Genomic DNA, 24651 nt, shown 5'->3' with positions numbered 1-24651 from the left:
TGGAGCTGCAGCGATATCAGTTAAATAAAAGTAGTTTTATTTCTGAAATGTTATAGAAATTAGCTGCCCCGCTTATTAAAGATGCACTCGAGTGCTAAACCCCACCCATCTGGTGCTCCAAGCAGATTCAAACAGTGAACTATTTGCATATTGCATGACCTCAGTCTGGACACATCCCAGTCTTTGTCTTCTCTGTGATGTTTGACCTTGGTTTCTCCCATCAGTCAGTCGCAGCTCTCCGTCTAATATCCAGCTGTGTCCGTCTAAACAATAACATGTTTACCCCTCTGCTTCTTCAGTCGCTCAGTACAACTCATTTTGACGGGCAGCTCTTCAATCTCTCAAATCAATTAATATGACTCATTTAATTAAGGAGCCATTTCTGCCCTGGTCCTTTGTAATCAAATGAATAATTTGTTGCTTGATCATTCACTACCGACACTAATCCACTATAATCACCTTCCACTTCTGCCAGACACTTGGCATTACTTTGAGTGAAACGCTGAAATGCAAAGTATGACTGGTCCATGACCTGATAATCATGGAGAGAAAATGTGTTTGGGATGATAGAGTGAGTGTTGTGGACCATATGTTCCTGGATGCCTTGTCACTGGGGTGTCAGAAATCAATCAAAGCAACTACATCAAAAGCTTGAATCACTCTGGTTCACCTTTGAAAGTCACTACGTATAGCTCATCCTGTACTTTAATGTAAGTGCTTATCACAACAGCACAAGTACAAGACAAGCAAGCCTGATGACACATAAATGACACACATTGCTTGTTTAAATAAATACCAGGAAGTTTTAAGGTAGTCCAGAGCTGTTTTTGGTGTACAACAAGCCCCATCTTCATTTCTGATTCTGTAACTTAAATTGGAGTTGTGCTTCTGGTGACCCAATGAAGTCCAATGTTCTTTTTAGCTCTGTTTAGTTTCTAACTTTGTCTGCTGTTGGGTGCTGGGAAGGTAGTGCATGCACAGTGGAGCTGTTTAGCTGAAAACCGCTGCCTTCTGTGGCCATCATATTAAAACATGAGGTGAAAGACACTGTCTGTAGAAGTGACTCTGACCGAAATGTTGGTAATAGTTACCTCTGGGTTCATTACCACAAGCGACCCCTTCTACACCACACTAGCCACTAGTCAATGTTTAATTTAGACTCTTTTCAGATAACTATAGTGAACGAAAGAGCAAACTGGAACCTGGAAATGCTCCTGGAGAATTGACTTCACAGTCACGACTCTCATGGGTTATTATAATAGTTTTTGCCTAAAGGTGGCATGACATTGGTCTTTCATGCACAGTCACGCCATGTCTGATTAAAATAATCTCTTCATCCATTGCACCACTGTGCTTCCATCTTTTTTTTTATAAATATCACAGACTGGTTCAAGGGGAGAAGTATGATTACAGGACAATACAAGGAGACTTTTTTTGCTGATTGGCACTGTGGGAGACGTCATCATTCATAGGGAAGAACAGGTTTACAGTTTGTTATTCTTTGTTATACTCTAGAATAGCAGAGAGAGAATAAACAAAGAACAGAAAACTCAACCATAGACCAGTTGGGTGCACATGCAGTAATACAGAGAGGGAACATCCTTACTCAACTCTCTACGGCACTGGGCACATTTATTCTGTGTCTATCTGCTTCTCAATCTTTCTCTTATCTCATCCATCTTTCCACTTCTGTCCATCTCTGTCTATTTCAGCCAGTCCATCTACCTCTGCTTTGGCTTCTCTCTGTCTGTCTCAGCCATCTCTGTGATGTTCATGTCCATCTCCTTCTGTTTCTTACCTGGCAGGAGCACACAGAGCACCTGTCGCTGTCCAGCACCCAGATCTGCCCACTGTGCTTGACCTTGTTGTCATGTATACAGTCCCCGGTGCAGTTGTGCCCGTGGGGGCACCGGCAGTCGTAGCCTCCGTCCAAGTTGAAGCACACTGTGTCGTTGGCACAGGTGTTCCTCCCCATCTTGCATTCATTAATATCTGCGGGGGGGCACAAACAAAGATGACATCATACATATGCTCAGTGCAGAACCACAGTTTATGCATGGCTTATGGAAATGGGGCCGATTTTTTATTACAAGCGTTTTAATATTTGCACTAGTAACATGGGGACAAGGTAAAAGAGCATGTCCTGTTACATCTTTGTCCTCTTGGCCAAGACAATGTCCTGCTCTATGCACCCGGAAGTTGCAGCTCAAATGCAGCTGTAAAATGTAGCAAAACAACCTTTTTCTGCTCCAGGATGAAACATACAGTGTACAACTGTAATGTAACCCAGAAACCTACTTTTGGTGAAATTATACCTTTGATTTGTGAAGCCCGGGCAGGTTCATTTTTTTTTTTTTTGAGAGTGCTTTTAATGTGCTTTTTTTTCCTGCCTCTGCCAACTCACACTGACAGGCAAGATGGGGTCAACGAGCCGAGCAGCGCTAGTACTATTGTTACAGGCAATGCTTCGATGTTGCTGTAGATTGAGGGTTTCCATTTGTGACAGCTGACACTTCTCCTGACAGGCTGTATCAGAGAGAATGTTACAGAAAATCAGCAGGCTGCAAAAAAGCAAAAGCTTTGGGAGGGAAACACACTGATAATGACACACCTATCCAATCATACCACTATTTACAGGAGTGTAACGACAGTTTTTGATGGCGGGTGACTCACATTCTTCAACCAAGTTCATTAAAAGGCACTATTTTCAGTGCTTCTCTAAGCTCTCAACCCTGAATCTAGAAATCAAAGAAAAGACCTTTTAATCTGTGATGGGACTGAGATGTAAAATCAGGGGCCATTCAATGGGAAATTAATGGGGTGTTTTCTAGTAATGGGGCATTGTGGAGCCATAAGATCCAATAACATCGTATAATCAACGTCATATTCTTGCAATGCTAAAAACCATGAACCAGAATTCAAATCTCATTTGAGTGTAAGAGCTCTAAAATCTGAGGTGATGTGACATTGTCATGTTGACGATTGTACGTCCAATTGGCATCACGACTTCCAAAGGTCAAAGGTACATTTAAAAATGTAAATTTTTGCATACAAAATGGAATGTTTTTTTCAAACCTAATGAACGTGCATGGGGATATACTATCCTGAAAAATAAAGAAATAAAAAAATAATAATAATTTCATCACCAAAATTGACCGTTTCACACGAGATGAACTCACAAGTGATTGCTCTGACTTATCCAAGTTGCAATCCTAAAAATCGCAATAAAAATGAAACCTTTTTCACCATCACTGTGTGTATTTCGGTAGTGACGGTGGACCACTCACCTACGCACGATTCCCCACTGGCGGAAAACAAGCCGTTGTCATGGTATCCATCACGGCACTCACAGTGGTACCAGCCGGGCAAGTTGACACAAGTGGATTTACCATCACACTTGACAAAGCCGTCCGCACACTCATCAATATCTGAAAAGAAGAGCAAGAAGACATCACATACAGTCGCTATCTTGTTGCTTTCGAAAAAAGCTCTTTACAGTGAATGAGCTATTTAGCCTCATTCTTGCCCGGTAGGCATTTTCAACATTGACTGACTTATAATTGATACAACAACGTGTCTGGCGTTTGAGTGAATCCAGTCCGTAGGCTTCATTGATCAAATGCAGCTGCCTAGCCAGAAAAGGACATCTGTATCAATAAAAGATAGCAGGGAATGAATGAAGGGAATGATTGAATATAACAAGCCTATTCTTAGAAGACAGAGATTTAATGGGCTTCCATTTTGAAATGCCAGTAAAAAAAATCCTACACAGTCTAATCCTCCAACGTATGCAGGCAAACAAATAAAGTCTGAGGTGTGTGTACACTGTTATTGAACTTTACTTGGACAATAGGAGTTAATATGAGGTGACGTGTGGAGAAGCTCATCAAAGGGCTTTAACGCAGCTTCTAACACATCCTGTGGGCGGTTGTCAATAGATGGAGCTCGTGTTTGTTTTCACAGAGCTCCACTTTGAAATATCCTTGACTCTGCCTCCTCCTTCAGCTCTTGTCTTTAATAAAAGACTTTGATTACATGCTCTGACGCTCTCCTCGATGTATTTTTTTTCCCTCTTGCTTCTCCTTTTCACTCCCCGTTTCTGTGTACAACAGGCCAACATCCAACCCTTTTGTTTCAACAAGGGGCCGGGTAACTTTTCTGCAAACATCAACCAAGAACAAATCTAATATAATTTCCAACAATGAGCATAATACAAACAGAGACAGATCACTCTGATGTTTCAGCTAACATTTAATTAAACTGAGGGCCAGGCCCACACGAGAGAGGAAATAAAGCCTGTTATGAGACAGTAGCGCTAAATATGTTAGGCCCAGACATGCACCGTGATTGAATGTGTCTGTATAGTCTGTGATGTTTTTTTCTGCATGATGCATGATGCTCTGCTCTCATTATGAAAATGGCAGTGTGCCGTGTCTGACCTTCTATACAACTGCCTGCGACAGTATCCCCCATAGAGCGACAGACAGGCGGGCTCATGGTCCCCCACCGCCCAGGCAGTAATGGGATTAAGATCTATTGGCTAATGAGCCCACAGCCTTTTTAATAGAATTTCTGCAGCAGATTAACTGTTGATGAAATGTCCTGCAGATTAGGGCCTTATCTATTCAAAAATGACCCGTATTTGTCTGAGAAGCAGGTTTGCTTAAAAAACCTGCAGCATATTTCTTTTTTTTCCACGTGGCAGACTTTAAAGGAAAAACTCACATTTTACTAATTACATTTAGTGAGAGCGGAGCACCTTATTTTCTCCCCTCAGGTCAGCAATGCTGGGTTAAAAGGACACTGCTTCAAAATCACGAGTCTACAGCAGATACTCTTAACAAGCCCATCTCTAAAAAAAAAAAGAAAGGGATATTAATTCTCCCCACTCCTCAAGAAAACATCCAATGCTCTTTGCTGCCTGTGAATTTCAGTGTGATAAAAGTGCAGGGAGTTTTTAAAGGGAAGAGCTGCATGAGGTCTGCCGGTATAAAAACAAAACAAAACAATGGAGCTGAATCTGAATCATCCTCTTCTCCCCCATAAGGCTGGATGAAACCGTTCAAAGTACAACGGAGCAGTCGGATACTATTTATAACAGACACTGATGGTTAAGGGAGTCTAAAAATATGCAAATAGCTATTTTCAGCTAGTTTCATTCAGGTGTTTTTAAAAACTTGACTGTCTCGCTATAACAACAGAGGGTTACACCCTCAACAAAAGACTCAACGTTTTCTCTTTTTACCGAGCCAAAACTGTCAGCTATGATTATGCCCCTCAGCCTGCTGTCAAATCAACATTGAAAGCGCGGCGGCGTTTTAGGACGATGAAACTCACTGTTGTCGCACCTTGGACTTGACAGGATTGAATGTGTGAGGTACAGCAAGGATACAACATGCTTCCAAAAGTCTTGCCTTCTATTTCATCATCTGGCGTAAAGGATAATGGAAGATCATTGTAATCAAATCATCAACAGTGACAATCAGACAAGGGCGCTGCCTGAAAGCTCTGTCTCTACTGAATCATGAGGCTCTAGCTTTAGTCGAATCGTAGATGTGGATGGCGCAGTATTTTCATTTGTTAAATCATGTCATGTTTTTCTTTCTCTGCTCTGGAAAACACAAACAAAAATCAAATCCGGCTTTTCCGAATCCATCTCCTAGAGAGGTCAAAGCCACGGAAGAACAGTTATTTTGGAGTTACCTTGCTGACTGGAGGATGTGGAAGCTGACAAGAGAAAAACCTACACAAAGAGAGGAGGATGAGGACATGCTAGATGAGGAGGAGAACAGGAAGGAGGAGGAGGAGGAGGAGGAGGAGGAGGGCGACGATGAGACAGACTGCAGTTAGCCTACTCGTTATCCTAAGTGGCAGCCTGGAATCAAGGGCTCTATTACGCCAGCTCTCTGAGGACAAAGTGAGGAACAAGCAGTCGGTCTTTCTGCACCCTCCTGGGCATTGTTATGCCACTCTGCCCTGACCACCTCCTCCTCCTCTCTTTCTTCATCCTCTGCCTTCTCCTTTCCATGTGTTCCCTTTTTTCACTTCGCCCGTCTATCTCTGTCTCAGAGCTCAGGCAAAAACAGAAGTGCCCTCGTCCTCACCTTTCCACATCGCTGCAGTTTGCTCTCTCTTTGAGCAGAAAAAGACAGAGTTTAGAGTTTAGTCTCGCCTGCCCTCTTCTCTTCATCCCTCCCTTTCATTGTCCCAGCTCCCTCCAACCTCTCCACTTCATCCTCGCCTCCTATTCTGATGCTGGATAGGTGCAGTTATATGCTATTACCCCGTCATTCTTTCCTCGCTTCCCTCCCCACGTCTTTCACCCTCTCTGACTGACAGACAGCCCTGGGGGTTGCCGTGCGGTTTCTACGGTGTTGCAGCACTGTTACCGCTACCACACGTACATCTCCCGTACAGTAACCTAATTCAAACTGATTTCCATTCCCATAGAGGTCTACCTGGTAATCCTGATCGGCACCAGGAGGCATTCTTCAAAGACATCTCTGGATCTTTACTGAACCTTCCCTCTTGCTCTTAAGTCGGATGCCATTTAACAATGAATGGATTTTAAAATTAGCTGAATTTGTCATGTCAGATCACGTTTACAATGACGGCTGAGAAAAGGCTGCAGAACCTTTGAGTCGATAATAATGTGTACAAAGCTTTTATCGGCACGTGCGCGACACAGCGATCAGGTAAGAAATGGATTCCTGATCCCTGCTCTTTAATGTACAGCAAAGTGTAATTGAGTGATCGTCACCGGTCCTCAGTCTTCATTAAGAGAATGAGCAAACTCAAGTAATCAATCAATCATCATGAAACCCGAGGCAAATTGAGTTACACACTGGATTCCTGAAGATGAAACAGACACTGAAACGCAAATCCATATCTGCAAGCACTTGAGTGGGAGAGGGAATGAGTAATCATGGTAAATTGAAAACAAGCCTCGTGAACAATCGGTAGCTGCAAGCGCATACAGAACTGCAATCGCTCTCCATCACGGTGAAGTTCAATCACCCTCGAATTGAAATCACCATCTGTAAACTCATCTTTGCAGTCAAAACATGTAAAAGTGAATTTCAGCGTGATTGTTGTATTTTTGGAAGTAAAAAACAGTTTTTTAGAGATTAATCAGAAATACTCTGTGTGTCATGTTTTCAACGCTGCCGATCGGGGCTGGAGCTGGTAAACACCTGCGACTATTGACGAGTCAGTCCCGGGAAAGAATACCGATTGTAACCTTTCACACTAAAGACAAAGGCAAGATATTAGTGTGTGTGTGTGTAGGGGGGGAGGGGGGGGTCCACTTACACTTCAATGTCCTACAGTGGCCTGGCTAATTAGCTTTCAAGCCTGCAAAATCATGTTAGCAGTGCAGAATTCCCCCACAGACAGAGAAACTGGTATATGAGCGGAGAGATTACGAAAACAAAAAAATATACAATTTTCACTTTGGGATGCTGTTTTCTTTTCTCAAAAGAGAGCGAAGAATATGCAATTTACAGAGCAGATCTGTATGCTGCAGCAGAAAAAAAAGAGCAATTTAATTTCCATTGGCCTTTAAAAAGCAATGTAGCCGTCCCGTGTCCAGTGCGGCAGCTATACAGCAGCAAGCTATCCCTGGGAGATGTGTCATTTAGGTAGAAGCAGCAGGTTGCGCTCAGCTCAACGACAGCTCCGGCCATTAGCAGGGCCTAATTAAGACACGCTAATTAGGGGTGATGGAGTGAGGGCTCTGTAAGGCCGTCCGTAAATAAATAATGAATACATAATCACTGTGCTTAAACAAGCCGCTTGAGCTTCAACAGTCACAGGCCCCCGGGCCATGTGGGTAAATTGTAGAGCAAAAACGGGAGAGAGCTGCAGCGATGCATCATGGGAGCTGTCAAGGGGCGCAAAAAAATTAATATGGTTTTAAATATTCACTAGCCGTGCCTGAGAGTCGAGTGGGTGGCGCCCAGGGGAGATTTCAACTATGATGAGGTTGTGATGTTATTTTTTTACTTGCTATTGTGTCACACACGCTGTGGCCCTCGCTGTTCTTACTTATACAACAGCAGAGCACCAGCAACTGCTATAGCAACGTTTCTGTGTTGTGCAATTGAACCTGGACAGGCCAGTTTGTCGTGCACATGTAGCCGACCTTTACTTGTATCACATTCACCTGACTATATGTTTCATCACGATCTATCTTCATGCTTGTGTGACTCTGGCTGTCTGTTTATTTGTCTATCTGTTGCTTTGACATGTCAGACAGTGTGTTTAGTTGTTTTTTATTTGTCCCAAACCCCGACAAGCTTCCTGGAGCTCGACATCAATGTAAATGAGGTCTGAGGGAACAAATTGTTTGTCTGGCCCTGTTCGTCTCTCTGTCCTAGTCAATAAGCCAGCGTGACCTCAGGGCTCCACATCCGTCTCTCACTGCCTTCAAAGCTTCCTCATGAACTCACTGGCCATCCACTTGTCCCCTCCCATCCGCCTCCCCATATTCTCCCTCACTGCTATTTTTTTCCCGTTCCATTTTTACATCTCATAATAAATCATCTCTGTTTTTTTTCCCCCCCTCTTCCTCTCGTCTTATCTCCTCTCATCTGCTATCACCCAATAATTAAATACCCTCTCCTTTCTTCACTTACCAACTGTTTCTCTACACTATGTCCTCTTCAAACTTCGCTTCACTCTTCCTCCTTTAACTTATCTTCCTTCATCTTTCCTTAAAGAACTCAGAGAAATGCAAAGTTAGAGAAAAGGTTGTAAAAATGAATTGAATATTGTATGGAAGCTCTGATGAAAAGGAGCCGTTTTGCTTACATAAACAAAACGCTCCCCTCTTTAGATCACACCTCTTAATCAGAGTTTCACTTCAGATGAGGCCGTGTGCTGGTGAATGATCACGACTTGAGAAAATTAGTTTATTTTCTTACCAATAAAATGTGAATTTACAGTGTAGGTGTAAAACACCAGGGGTCTGTGATGGTGCTCCTGAACATAACCCTTCAGGAGTGTGTAGGAGTCACAAAACTAAATTGCATCATTAACATTGAACATAAAAATCTTTTATCTCTTTCTCCTTGTCCTTAAAGATCACTGTTGATGCTGAACTAGCCTCCCTGTGATTCAGTGCCGCTGATGATTAAAAGGCCTCGTGAGGACAGATGAATTGAAAGATGAAAGGGAGAGGTGTCCGTCCACAGGATCTGATCAAAATGCTCTTCTCCCTTACGCACCCCACAGCATCCTTTGCGAAGCTAGCAAGAGGCCATCCAAGGACAGCAGGGATGGCCATTAGTTATAGAACTGACAGCGTAGTGACAGAACATTTTAACTGGTGGCAAAGCACCCTAACAAGCTTAGAGGGGCTTGAAAGGAGCAGATAATGAGCTGAAAAAAAAAAAAAATACAAACACTATCTCCCCATTCTTCTCAAAGAAACAGTTCAGCAAGGCAGTCAATAGACACACTTCTGAGGCCAAAACAGAAGGGGTTGTCCACAGATGTTACGTCCAATTATTTATCGGCTGATGGAAAATCTTCACAGTCCTGAGCCCTGTTTCCTAAAAGCATCTCAAAGCTAAGATGATCATAAAAACCCTTGTTATGAATCTTCTTACATTTGCGAGGTATTTTCTAAAAGCATCGTAACTCTTAAGACTCGTAGATTACAAGTTCCCCCGGCTCATTTTGCTTTCAGATGACTCCACAACATGATTGATTGAAAGCATTTACGGTTTCGTTGTATTTTATCGTTTCGCCTGTACTGTTATCAAGACTATGTGTATGTAAGTGGGGTTTTATGCAACATGAGTGAATATCTTTAAACAATGCATAAGTAAATAGCCCCGTCAGGCTAGAAAATGGAAATGACCGTGGAAAAGAAGAATTTAACCTGCTTTTCAAGGAAATATTGATAAAATCGTTGATTTGCATCTAATGGCCATGAATTGTGCATGTTCTGAGAATTTCCAAAGCCTCTTCTTCATCGGTTTTGCAAAAAGCACCCAGTGCAAAGACATCCAGAGCAGCCTTCACAATGATGGATACATTTCAATGGACAGAGGTGTAAAGCTACAGTACCTGTATTTAATCAGTCTTTTTCAGTGCACCCTTTAAGTGAATGGTTTTTTTTACTTACATTGCCTAAACCTATGCCTTCAATTTTATATTAATCTCATTTTGCCATAGTGCCACTTTTCCTGATCTTCTGTTCTCTCTTTCAATATCTTCCTTTCTTGCTTTTAGTGTTGAGTTTTTTTAAACTATGCACATCATTTGAAGCTGCGAGCTGGAAGCATGTGATTGTTGACTAACTTAGACTACATTTACATTGTGTGCTCAATGGTTCTAAGCTCTCGTTTGCCTGTTTTAAAGTATGCTTTGCATGTTTATGTATATTAAGGGTCTAAATATGTATTGGGAAATAAGGCCAGGGTCAAAACATTGTGGCAACTTTGCTTCTCTGCACCTATTAAATGTCAAAACAAAAGATATTACCTGCAACATGAACCCAAATGAAACGGGATATAAAATAGGATTTACAACCAAATAGTACACTGACCGCATCGTCAACATGAGTTGATTTTACCACATCAGAGAAATTCATTTACAGGTAAGTCATCAATCACAGAAAATAATAACCTGACTCATTCTAGCTGGCATTCGAACGCGAGCAGGTTGAACAAGAACCATCAGAGGCTTTAACAGACATACTTTACTCTGAAACATCCTAATAACGTAGTAGTAACGTGTATCTGGAGAAGTTAATGGACGCCTATTTTGCTGAAAACCTAATATTCCAGCATTTGCCCATCTCTCACCCAAGCCATATAAGGAGTGGAGCTAGCCTGAGGCTAACACATTGACTGTGCAGCATGTTCGGGGCACACATTACATGGCTGGCCCTGCGTACATTTATATCCACGACTGAAGAGTATGTGCCCTGCCGCAGCTGTGTCCTGCATAATTCATGATGTGTCAGAGTTCTCCGCTAGCTGGTGTCTGTCAGCAATGCGTGTCCCCTGTCCCTCCCCATCCATTCCCCTTGAATGGTAATGACAAGCCACCAAGCGCACACATTCAGTCACAAGAAGATCTTAACTCAAACTGAAAACACACTAACACGCATCCTCATAATTGTACAGACAAAAATGTACACAAATGATTACGCATACGTACACTGCAACACACCGACGTACAATAATCCAAAATTGGGAGGCACGTTGACAATCGGCAAACTGTTCAGCGCCTTCTCGTACGTAAATATGTGTGTGCGTGCGTGTGTCTATCCGCACTGCCTTGAGGAACTCCTGTTCGGTGTCTTATGACAGGCCGTCAGTCTGCTGTTGCAGCAGCAGAAGTGCTGGAGTCCCTGGGGAGGCCTCTAAAAGCTCACAAGGTTCTGGGGGTGGGGAGCCCAGCCTTAGTGAAAGCTTTTCCATGTTCATCCACCCAGCTCCGCTTCTCCTCCTCCTGCTGCACCGACTCCACCGGCCTCATTCCGCATCCAAATGCAGAGAAAACCCACTAACCCCTGGCCTCCCACCACCCATCTCTCTCATTGCGTTTCCCATTCCGTCGCTGCATCTGTCAGTTTTTCCAAACATCTCTGTATCTTCCTTTCCACTTCACCTCCTCTCACCCCCTCCCCTCCCGGTCGTTACTTCTCTTTCCTCTCCCTCCTCGAATTTTGCATCTGCCACTCTCTCGGTACGTCTCCATCCCGTCTCGCCAAACTATCATTCTCACCCCCCTGCTCCCTTCCCATCCTCCCCACCAGCAGAGCAGCATATCCAACAGTACATTAACCTCCTGTGTACATTAACCTCCTGTGAGCTTCACCAGTAGACACTTCCCTCAGTGGGAGCTACTGTCACACTGCGAGGAGACAATAAGACGGACTCCCCCTTTCGCACTGACTGACTGCTGAAGTCTCTAAACGGTGCCAGAGGCTTTGGCCCTGTAGCATGGGGCCCTGACGGTGGTCCTGGACTACTAAACCTGAGGAAAAAATTAGCACATGACGATGGCAGCTGTCACAGAGCTGACGAGAATGGGAAGAAGCCAAATAGTGAGAGGGAGGAGAGAGATGCGCACTGAAGCGGCAGCAGTGGTGACAAACATCTTGTCGCCTGAGGCATGAGGAGCGCGCGAGAGATTCGGCGTGCGTGCAAGCGCTTGTTTGTTTGTGTTTGCGTCCCGTACCTCGAATTCTAATCAGCCTCAATGATGAGCGGAGGGGGAGCCTAAAAAACACTCCGATCCCTGAGCCACCAATCTCTCATCCCCTTATTTCCCTCATGGTGTGGTTAAGAAAGAGACAAGTGAATTAATGGAGAAATGGGTTTGCAAACAGTTATTTTTCTTACATCGAATGGAGAAAAGAACGACTCAAAGGGCTGGTTCATCCAAAACACAGTAGACTATATCACTCACTTCTTGTTCAACACTTTTGGAATCATGCTGGTTCACTTTCTTAAGAAAGAGATGCCCCTCTCATATTTGTATGTTAAATATGGCGCTGTAGACAGGAGACAGTTAGCATAGCATAGAGACATATTGGCTAACTGATAACTTAGCTCTGTCAGACGGTTTAAACAACTGGCTAAGTGTAAGAAATGACTTACTGGAGTCAGTGGTCACTTCACTGGTGCAGCACATAACCTCCTTAAAAACCACAACGTTTTTAATGTTGTGACCACCATAAACAATATTTAATTCACCTGCAATAAATTGGGGTGAAGGAAGAAATCATCAGAAAACCTACAAATCAAAAAAAGGAGTTGCATCAAGTTTCATTCTTTTTCTAAAATTTAAGTTTTGGGAATTTCCTATAGATAAAAAATAAATGAGGCTGTGCTTCTTGGACATGACAGAAATGTCCCTTATCTGTGACATTGTGTGATATTTACTGATTATTGGTGTAATGATGGAGCTAAATTCTCCTGTGTTTGATTGAAGCTTTTAATAAATTCTTGTCTGTTGGTCTTGTTCTTGTTTTTCATGTAGCCACTTCAATGGGCTTTTAAAATTCTGTACTTGTGTGCTTTGACTTTTTAGGGAATTAATTTTCTTTTTTGTGGACAGAGATATCCATCATTTAAGAACAAATCTAAAACCTAACCATGATATGATTGATCTGATGAAAATAGAAATATTTAAAAAACGTACTCCACAACAAAGACGTTTCCTACAAAACGCATTCATTTTTAGAGCTTTTTGGAGACCGACTGATGAATAGAATAGCCTTGGACAAATCTTTTGTACGTTTTAGAAGATTCCTCCTTTGATGGACTCTTCTGTGACTGTTTTTTGAGACGCGGGACACAAAAGAGAGTAAAGTGAGAGAGGGAGACAAAGAGTGAAAGGCAGGGATCTAAAACACTATAGAAGGTAATGAAATGTGTGATTGCCTGGACCATGCTATTACTAAGGAACGAGGTCCTCAGAACTCTCTGCTGCAAAACGGGAAGGATGATAAGTCATTATGGTTAGGTGTGTTAACACATTCTCAGTAGCTTTACACACACACACACACACGCACACACACACACACACACACACACACACTACTCCCCTTCCTCAGCTTCTCAGAGCACCACCATGAGGAAATTCATTTACTTTAAAGCGAGCAGTAAAAAGGACGCCTCGTAAAAAAAAGGTCCTTTATGTGCAATCAATACCCGAACCAATGAGCAAGCAGAGAAGCTCAGTTTGCTTCACTCAAACACAAGCACACACACACACACACTGAGAGAACCGTCATGACTTGACTTTCTATTAGCTCGGCCGCTTGTCTCCTCAAGGACACTCCACAAAAGGTTGAAACGGGTTATGAGAAAGGTGTTGCTGCTATAGATTAGACATTTGGCTCGTCTAGCACAACTACCAGGATTACAGCCTTTCTTGTTGACTTAAATCACCAGCACTGGAGGGGAAAACACACCGAATAGCATCCAAAGCCTCGAGTCTTATCACAATGTTGTGTTTGACATATCTCCATGCATGAAGGCAAGCAGTGATATGTTCTTTGCTATAAACACAGACTGACTTAATACTCGGTTAAGCCATCATACCCTATTGGATATCGTGCATCAGGAGTTTGTGCAGTGGTAATTTGGATGTGGCATGGTGCCTATGAGGAAAAATGCCATGCTGATTAATATGAGGTAATTCCCATACTGCTGCAACTGCAGTTCAAATCCTCCATCGGGCCATTGGAAGAGGTACAAACTCATCATTCACCATGGAGTGCAAACCCACACAGTCAGATGCACTTGTGGACACACACACACACACACACACACACACACACACACACACACACACAGCCACAAACACGTTCAAACACACACACACACACAGTGAATATAGGAGATTGTGAACACTAAAACATCTACGCGTTTACAGATGTTTTGCTGTCAGCTGTTTTGTCGGGGTCAGCGCAAAGGCAGCTATACAAAGTTAGAATGATCAATACCTTGTTAAACAAAAGCCCGTGCCCAGATAACTAAAGCAACAACTGCAATCTTAATTACCGCTCTACAGTAACGCCCCTGCTCTTATCGTTAGTTCCTTTCCGGCTAGATTACAAGAAAATAAAACACCTCCTCGCTTTATATCACCTCTTCCTCCCGTTTCTAGTCCCTTCACGCAGATTCAGTCAAAGGTCTTGCTTGAGCTCTTTTTGAGGAGAGAAATGTAGGAGTGGAACTGAAATGAACTCTTACCTGTCTCGCACCTCTTGCCCGTAAATCCTTGCTGGCAAACGCAGTTGTTAGGTGAGACGCAGGTTCCCCCATTCTGGCACAATCCGTCACACATAGCTAGAGGTAGACCAGACGAGAAGAGCCATTACTCACAAAGATTAACGAGCATTAACTATGTAATTAGACCAGCAGCAGCATATGTATTTGCATACAGAATAAGAGCTAATTTGGTGCGTTGATTCATTACAGGCTCTCACGATATTATTTCGCTTGATTAATGCTTCTCACCAAGGTTAATTTTAAAATGTTCATTATCCATGGAGAGACTGTTAGTTAATATGTCCCCAAAACAAAGAGAAGTCATTGAAGTTGACATAATGCAATGGAATCAAATTAAATTTATACACAAATTATACTCTGCTTCCCTAGAATAAGGAATAAAATGCATCACAAACGGAAGAAGCCCTCTCCAGTAAAAGGAGCACCACACAGTGCTTCAGATTTTGTTAAAGAGGCACTCCAACAATTTAGTATTGTTGATTATTCGATTAACCGAACAATGATCAGTAACTATTTTGACAAGCGATTGATCTCTTTAATCAATTCTTTGTCTTACTCAATAGAAAACTCAACAATTTTAGTTTTTTTAGCCTGTTGATTGGGGAAAAGAAGTAATTTGACATCAGCTTGGGCTTCATGAAAGCTAGAGAAAACTAAAAAACGTTTTCACAGGATGATTAGTGCACCCGATGACAAGGAAAATGATCTTTAGTCAGAAAATAGCTGCACTTCCCCTATAAATAGATTTCTAATCAAGGGATTGATGAACCGGCTAAGGTCAAGCCAATTTTCTAGTAAGAGCATAGATTACAAATAGAGCAACGCACGGAGAGAAGCTCTCATTAAACCTGGGTCACAGAAGGCTTTTCACTGAGTACAACCACAACACGGTTTTCATGGCGGTGATATGAGGTTGGGGAACTAATGTGAGAGGATTCGACTATGGAACAGACTCGTGAATATGCCTGAAAAACTGCTCACTAGAAATATCTTTAACCAGGACTTATTTTGCAGGGCATCCCTGACTTATTTTGTAAGATTGATTTATTTTGTATTTTTCAAAAGAGATTGCGGTGTAATATTAATGGTACTCAGTTCAAATTGTTCCTCGTGTAAAAGGGAAGGTGGTCACAAAACCTCAGTCAGAGAACAACGACAGTGAAGAGCCTTGTGTGAAGCAGAATTGAACTAAAAGTCAGAGATATCTGTGTGCACAGTTACGTTTCGGTACATTACCATTAGCTATAGAAACAGGCGTGTTTAATGGCCTCCCTGACGAGAGAAGACTGTTTATTATTTGATTTACGTGACATTGAAGATTCCATTCCATGTTTTATTGCTCATTATATGATAATTTAATGACGCCACATCTGAGCAAAATGTCCTTCATTTCTGATCAATTCTTCCGGATGGATGATTCTTAATAACTTGAGCTGTGCTTTGGAAAGAGACCATTTTTTGTGGCAGATTTTATTTGGAGAGCATAGACTGCCTGACATATGTTTCACCACTGCAATGATATTTTTGGTGCCTTCCAAGTTTACATGGTGCTGCTTACCTTTGCAGACCGTCCCATTGCCAGTGTAGCCCGGCTTACAGGAGCAGCTGTGGCCTCCGACCATGTTAAAGCACAGGGCGTTCTCATTGCAGTTGTGGAGCCCGCTGAGGCACTCGTCATGCTCTGAAGACAAAAAACAACACAACGGGCGTCACCGCAAACAAGCTTGTTATATATACATTCTGATAAAAGCATGTGGAAAAATTCAGCAGTGAAACTTGTTGTCATTATACTCCCATCTTCACACGCCCACTATCAAGAAAATAACACTTGATTAAAAAATACTGAATGTTGTCCTTGTAAATATGAGGGATGATCAATCTGGCTGGTAATTTGTTTTGCTTTCCATTAAGAGAAAGTGATTTAAGACTCAGTCTTGGATTAAATGACTTGATAGTTAGACAGCTCTGAGTCTGGTGTTAACACATCAGTGACAAACAGCCGACAGGAGGACGAGCCATTTCTCTGTCTCCCATCGTGATCCGTCATGGAACATTGTTTCAGATGTTTTGCTGTAATTTGTTGTTAATTTTTTTGGCACAATATGCAGTATGGATTGGTCTCAATTATGAATCTGAGTTAACGACTGACAATACGCTCCTGCATTTGCACATAGACGTGTACAGTAATGAGGCGTTGTATTTTGCATTCATGGGCCGCTGGTCTTTAGTTTGAGTGTTGTACAATGGCACAATTGGCTGTTAAGTACCAAGAGCAATGTTTTCTGTGAGTTTCACCCGAGCATTAACGGACTGTCCCCTTAGGACCGTGACTCCCAAGCTCTCATCGCTGGTGCTGCTGTGGAGTTAGTGATATGGTTCATTATGAATATCGCACTGAGAAGCTTGACTAATGGCTACAGCCCATGACTACATACTGCATCCAACTGGAGAACCAATCTCTTCCCCTCTAACAGGAGAAGAGACAAAATAAGGTGGTTCAAAAAAAAATGTAATGAAGGACTAGAGAATAATCGACTACTATAAAATTCAAACAATACAAATAGTGTTATGATAACATAAAGTCAATGTGGAGAAAAAGCAGAAAGCAAGTTCAAACAGGTGTAGCATGTGGAAAATAGGAGGAAAAGTGTATTGTCTTCATATTTACAGGGAAATCAATACTCGGTGAAAGAGAAACATGAGATACGAGGGCTACAAGTTCATTTTAGTGGTGTAAAAAACATGTTAAAATATCTTGATGGAACCATAAAGTACGATACTATCTACTGTAAACCCGCACAGGCGAATGAAAGGATTATAATACCCGGTGTGGGATTATAAAGCCATACCGTGTACGATGGATTTTAATGTTTCTCCACAGAGTAATGCGTGTTTCTAACAAACAAATGGAACTAAAACTGTTTAGCGCCTTTGTTACCATAATATCCTCATAGAGGACGGATAATGCAACCCAAATAAAGGAGAGCAGAGCATTAAGGCTACAGGTTGCTAATGGTGGACTTTTTTAAGTGGTCTTCTTGTCATTATACATCTCACATCTTGTGTTACATTTATAAGACAGAAATGTAATGGATGATAAGGACTGTCACACTTAATTGCCATCTTTTACAGAAGGGAACAAAATGTTTTAATAGGCTTCTTAAAAAATTGAATGATGTAACCTTATTGAAGCTACAAGGGAGACGTTTTCTTGTTTTTTTATGATCAGATCAGACCGTGGTGTTTCTTCTTCAAATATTATTGTTAAGAAGCCGTGAGCTCGGAAAAGACATGGTCTGATTTCTGTGGAGGCTGCTCTGAATGTTTTACTGATTTGAAATAACATTATGTTCGGCTGTCAAAGAGGTGCATGATGTCAGTAGTTTATGGCTTGAATCACACCAGACAACACACTTGACTCTTTTTGAATAATTCCTAATTTTTCTGTTACCGACTCCATTGCTGTGTTTCAAACATTTCGCACCACGGATGAATGTTTACCCTCCTTAAACTGGAGTCCATCACAGTGCACCGACTTACTGAACCATCCTGGCCTTATTCTGGGTTCCCATGTTTGTTTACGTGGTGAGATGTCTCTTATGTTTTTATTTCTAATCCCTAATGCAACCAGGATACTGTCACTGCAAAAGCGATGGAAATTCTCATCTGGTGCTGGCTCAAGATTTAAACTAAACAGTTAAAGAATTGCAAATCATTTAAGCCCTCTCTCCTGCTGTATGAACAAGCACTTTAAGGCCCGCCCTTCGTCTGCGTCTGAACACAAAGGCAGATCTTTATCCCTCTGAGACACACAAAAGAAAAATACTCGTCTATCGTATTTGGAGATTCACATAATGTTTCTGATAAGTACTTGCTTACCGAGCACTACATTAGCTGAAGTGCAGAAAAACTTTGTGGACTTGTTTTAACCTTTTTCCTTTTTAACAGTTCTGTATCCCAAAAGGGTGCAAAAAAAAAAAACGATCATGAAAAGTCTTTTTGCAACAGCGATCTCTTATTTGGAAAACATTTAGTGATTTAGCCAGACTTTTTTTTTTTCATTTCGTATTACCATGTGTTTACAGTGCAGAGAGAACTTTCAAAGGACACGCAGTCAAGTGAATCTCTTAGAAAAGGTTACCACTCTTGGAAAACACACACAGAAAGACTTCACTGCTAATCTGGGGGCAACATTGCCCTCTTTCTTGTTATTTTCGGGAATTTCTGCGCCGCACTGCGCCTGACGGGGAACAGAAATGCATTATATTCTCTCAGCCGTTTCCTCTTGCACATTTAGTTCAGACATTAAGCAGATCTCAGGAGCCTTCCTCAACCACAGAGATACGATACTTTTTGTATGCAGTACCTACATATTGGTAAACTTCCCACAACTTCCCACAGCTTTTTAAACGCATGCAATTGTGAAAGACAGTGAGGTTCGAGGACTGAAAGATGGCACCTGAAGGGTGAGAGGATCAGAAACATGAATGCTTGTTGCAGGAGACCTGAGCCGCATCATGTATTTCCCTGCTGTCATCCAATCCATTATATCTCCTGAACAGACCGTGGGCTCATCCAAATTGAAAGTGACATTGTGATGAGCTCCTCCATCGAGGGTGTGATGTGTGTGTGTGTGAGATGGATTGAAGGGCACTTAGGAGGGGCCCGCTGCTCTGCTCTTGTTGCTGCATCTCACACACGCACACACACTCACCTGCTGTTGGGCAGAATTAAAGTCTGCTCATGGGCATATAAAAACAGTAACAGGGGCACAGGGGACAGGAAAGAGAATATGGTGGCTTCTTTTCACAAGGTCACATCTGCCAGAGCAGGGAACAGCCAGCCATCAGTCTGAACAGACAGAGCAGTACAGCCGCCAGGTGTTCTTTGTGCGCGTGTGTGTGTGTGTGTGTTAGTGAGGTATTTCCTTGCTGACTGCTGCTGCTCGGGCTGCTGACAGATAAACAATCAATTATGAACAACCTGTCACCAGGGATCTCTCTCTGGAGCTGGCCGTTCCCCCCCCCCCCGCTTGACTCCCTCCACCCTCTGTCAAAACAACAGCAGCCTCAGCGAGGTCTGACCTCAGGCTGCTTTCCTGAAAACATTGTGGCCTCGACTTGAACTTCACACTTACAAGCCAGTAAGGACGAGGATCGTAAGATACTTTTGTTAGGGGAAACTTGACTGCAAGGGTGACAAAGGATGGGAAAAAATACAAAAGCACGAAACAATGACACATTGCAGAGCATAAAATTCTGATTGTTTGGACATATTTCGACATTATTTGATCGACAGGCGGCAACGTATCAAGAAATATAGCAATGTGCCGATGAAGGCAAGTAAGAAGAAAGCTTCAAGCTAGCAAAATGGATATAAACAATGCAGGTTTCTTTCCTAATTGTCTCTGCAAAAAGAGAATGCATTTAACCTTTTTGTTAGACCTCGAGGATACACATAATGTGTTTTGGTCAGAAAACCCTGAAATTTAACATAACTTTTCTTAGTTTACAAGAACATTCCACAGAACACCTTTTAAATGCCAAATCTCTAGCAGCATTAGCTTCCTATCAGCTGCAATTGTTTATTGTTTATTAACTGGACCCCCATTAGCTGAGGCCTTAGCGCCGCTAATCTTCCTTAAGTCCTACTGCTCATGCTTAAATCAAAGCCGAATATTTGGATGTCACGGAAAAATAGAGCAAAAACTGTGTTTATGCAACCCCCCCATGCCATACCCTTTCAGTAGTCAGGCTGAAAGTCTTCTTTTCTGATCTCTGTTGTTGTCAACCCCCCCTGCTCCACCTTTGGCCCCTGTCCATCCTTTCATCCCCTTCTGCGCCCAGCCCTCCCTCCATTCCTCTGCCTCAGGGGCCCAGGTCTGGTTATCACAGGATTAGACCAAGGACACACACCCTGCATGCACACAAGCGCACGCATGCACATGTACACCTAGCGTATACACACACCTCAGGACAGCCTTCTTTAATAACATTCAAAGGGAGAGCACAACCAATCCGCTACCTTTCATGGATTAGCTGCTAATCTCACAGAGCGAGGAGCACCTCGGGCACTTTGGGGAAAAGACGAAGAGTAGGAAGAGGGGAAGAAAAGAGGAGGAATCTTGACCTTCAAGATCAAGGATAAAGTGCTAGTCAAAGAAGGGGGCAAAAGAAAGTTGGGGATGTTTCTTTTGCTGAAGGCTCCACTAGAACCTGGGCCGTGTCCGGACATATATTTAATTTAGACAAGTACATGAAGTCCACGTGTTCCAGTCAGACCACCAGCTGGGATCTGAACCTGCCACCCCTCTCGCTGCAGGTGGTCATGATGTAACATACAGACTTCTGTCTGAGCTCGCTGACCCCCTGACAAGCCGAGGAGGAATATAGGGCTCCATGCAGTTTTGTCCGGCCTTAAATCTGCGGATCAGTCCTTTAATCCACTATTCTGCACATAAACACTGAGCCATGAAATGAACTACAGTCAACTTAATCCTCTTTACTAGGCAGACTGGTTCTCATACGACACTGTGCTGCACGAGGAAATATGGATATCAATACTGGGACATTGTTTCTGCTGAATTTGCAACTCGTTAATTGGTGAAAGCCATTGAGGATGATAAAGATGCTCGTACATCATGTGAATGTACAATGTCAATAGGTACTGAAGGGGGCGGTTTAATGTCTCCTTCCACGGCTGTAATATTTCTTCTGGGCAACTTGGAGGAATCAGCACTCCCGTTGGACCCTTTTCAATCAGAGGCAGATGTTCAATTGCTATTAATAAACAGTAGATTCCTGCAGCTACTATCTTAGCACCTACCCATTTATTATTGTCAATTACTGCCACTAGGGCAGTGACACTAAACTGGCACATCAACACTTAAGAACAAGCACGCTGGTGTGTGTTCCAGCTTTATTCATTTTTCCATCATTTCTTCAAGGCTAAGAGGTGAGATGTCCCCGTAGTATCAAGCTCTGTGTGATGGTGGACGTCTGGGTGCTGATAGTCGAATGACTCTGTCGGGAGACTGCGACGGCAATTTGACTGAAGCAGGGAAAAAGTCATTACATCAAGCCCCTCCATAAGCCTTGGTTTAATCACACAAATCGACTTTTATAAGGAGACGCATAGCTGTGTATTCCACTACAGTGACTTGAAGGCATTTTAATAGGAAACTACATAAAATCTAGTGACACATTTTAATCCATTGGGTTTGAGGGTATTAATCTTCATTGCGAATCGCAGGAATGAGCACACCGTGGAAAAAAGACAAATGAGTAAAACAATAAAACTTGCCTGGAGCTCAAAAGATTAGAGAAAACACGGTGAGTGAAATCACATAAGGTACAATGGCTGCTAAAGACAATATGGAAAAGACTCTCTCAGCAAGGAGGTTTCTTTCTCTAAATAAATCGCAAGAGCACATGAAAGGAGGTGGAATATCTATTCCTCTAGCTCGGTGCTCACTTGTTTATGCTTTTCAAAAGCCTGCTCACAAAAAGACACAAAGTCTCAAATCCTTAACTATGCTCTATTATTTCCTGATTTCTATTGACAGGGGAAGAGAGGAGCTCTACAGGGGGTCCCACATGTAGCAGGAAATGGGAGTTTTCACCGGCTGTTCGTTGTGTCACTGAGTCTTGAGGCTTTAATTCAAACTCCAATGGCACGGCAGGAAGGCTGCGGGCCTAAGTCCTCCGGCGCACAGAACAGGCGGTGGCCAGCCCCTTCACTCTGCTGACTCTGAATTAGTTTGCATTTGTGCAAATTGCTTTTTTAATTACTGACACTGAGGAAATGTTTTTGCACGGTCCCTCCTCTTCGGAGATGATGCACACAGGGAGCTACTTAGCAACGTGTTTCACAAGCTGCAAACAACTGGTGAGGAACGAGGCGAATGCATGAAAGGATATTGGGTTATTCTCGATGAAGGACGGAGACATTACATTATGGAAGGATTACTGACTCCGATTCTTTATGTAACTTACCCTACGTGTGGTCCTGCAGTTGGCATTATCACAAAGCTATAACTTTAAATAGACGCTGTACTACAGGTGACTTTACAATAGTCCTTACAAAGTCAGTCTGTGTTTCCTGTCTGACTCTATACTTCCTATTTAATACGCTGAAAATGCCAAAAACTCGAGGACTTTCTTTATAATTTTTATCTGATGAAGAGAAGTGGGTTTTCTAAGTTCTTTCACAGTAAGTTTTTGATTTGAAGCACCTGTCAAGGACTTTCTGGTGTGCATGAACTTTGTAGAGTTTGATTCCCTGAAGCTTAAAATTCCCTTGTGATAGATTCAGAACCTGAAATGGAATTTGTTTTAAGACTGTCGTCTCTGAAATGTGAATTTTTTTGTTTTTACGCTGTTTTTTAACTGTTTGCTGCTTTGTCTGTTATCTGTGTTTTTGTGTGTTTTTTATTTACGATGCTGCCTTGACCAGGACCCCCTTGTAAAAGAGATTCAAAATTTCAATGGGACTATCCTGGATAAATTATCATCTGCTTTGTGAAGTAGCCTAGCTCCATTTGGGACAGATGTAGACTGATTTTTAATATCAAAACAATAGCATGTGGTGTGTTTAGCTAATTGGCCTGATCAATCAGGAACATGTACATGGGTATTTTCTCTAATACATATACATTTGTCTTTCTACCTTAACCTGAGGACAAACTGGAAGAAGCTATTATGAACAAGCAGGGCTACTTCCACAATCACCCATAACACAGGCAGAGAACAAAGACCGCGAATCATCCAAGCAATCATTTTAGATTGATTTGGTTTGCTTTTGAAAAAGACTTTGGTTTCAACTTTGATCAGGAACAAATGGGTCTGCCGCCTCCACTCAGCCTCTCTGCTTCTCAGGTTCTCAGTGGCTTTCTTTCTGCTAATCATATGCACACAGTATATTCACACACCAGACGAAGGCTGTCCACTCACACACGCACACACACACAATCACGGCAGCAAGTCCACACACACTTTCACATGTCAGGCCTGAAGTTAATCTATTTTTTTTCTTTAAGTTTTCAAAGCATAAAAGTCGCCACACGACAACTACGGGAATCACTTTTGAAAAGCTCAGAGTTGCGAATATATCATATAACACACAACTAGCTTATGTCACAATATAATAGAGTTTGGAGATTCATATTAATACTTTTTTAGAGAATAAATACGCAAAATTGCAGAGTTTGACAAATACAAATTTTGACAAATTTAGGGAGACAGATGCGCTCCGTAATCTACCCAAAGCAGCCCAAAATTGATTCGACACTTTCTCTCACTGCTCAATCTTTTCTCTATTGCTAGCTTATGCTGCATCATAAAGTAGTGGCTGTTATTGATTTGTGTGTGTGTGTGTGTGTGTTGTATTTTAATGTGATGCTGGTAATCAGAGCAAATCCAATAGGAGCAAATCAAACTGAGACATTCATCCCTCCGCATATCTAATGAACAGACCGTGCATAATTGTAGGGTGACAGATTCACAAGTGTGTCTAAGAAGGTGCCGTCTGGGATATGACGAACAGAAAAAGGGAGAGGCAGTGTAACACACGGCGAGGATCTACAGTGTGTTCTACAGGTGTTGTATGATAACTATGTCTCTCTGTCGTTGCATGATTTTCTATTACACGGCTTCCTTATTCTGTCTCACACTGCACTCTGACACTGATGGCTCACTATGTTTATATCTGGATGTCTGGCTGCCTCTTCCTCTCTCTGTCTCTAGAAGTCTGTGTGTCTGTGTGTGTCTCTTTGCTGCAGAATTTATCATAATGAAATCAAATATCATCCTCTTGTGTATGACTAAAGGTGCTAATTAAATCATTTCTATCTGGCAGTAACCTACCGTAGGTTTATAAATGCTTTAAAAGC

At 42.3% G+C, this 24651-nt stretch overlaps 1 protein-coding gene across 2 annotated transcripts in view; it reads right to left on the bottom strand.

Moving 5' to 3' along the window:
- The window catches only part of nell2a (neural EGFL like 2a), a 70483-nt gene that overhangs the window by 6435 nt on the left and 39397 nt on the right, over positions 1–24651 (bottom strand). For both annotated transcript variants that reach the window (XM_031856799.1, XM_031856790.1), the window contains exons 14-17: positions 16321–16443; positions 14724–14819; positions 3288–3428; positions 1799–1992 (exon numbers count right to left, since the gene is read on the bottom strand). In XM_031856799.1, the coding sequence (XP_031712659.1) occupies positions 1799–1992; positions 3288–3428; positions 14724–14819; positions 16321–16443 (554 nt within the window). The remainder of the gene's footprint in view (positions 1–1798; positions 1993–3287; positions 3429–14723; positions 14820–16320; positions 16444–24651) is intronic.

Source organism: Anarrhichthys ocellatus, unplaced genomic scaffold (assembly GCF_004355925.1).
Source record: "Anarrhichthys ocellatus isolate YVR2014 unplaced genomic scaffold, GSC_Weel_1.0 scaffold2, whole genome shotgun sequence".
In the NCBI taxonomy this organism is placed as follows: Eukaryota; Metazoa; Chordata; class Actinopteri; order Perciformes; family Anarhichadidae; genus Anarrhichthys; species Anarrhichthys ocellatus.
This window is presented reverse-complemented; position numbering and strand designations above follow the sequence as displayed.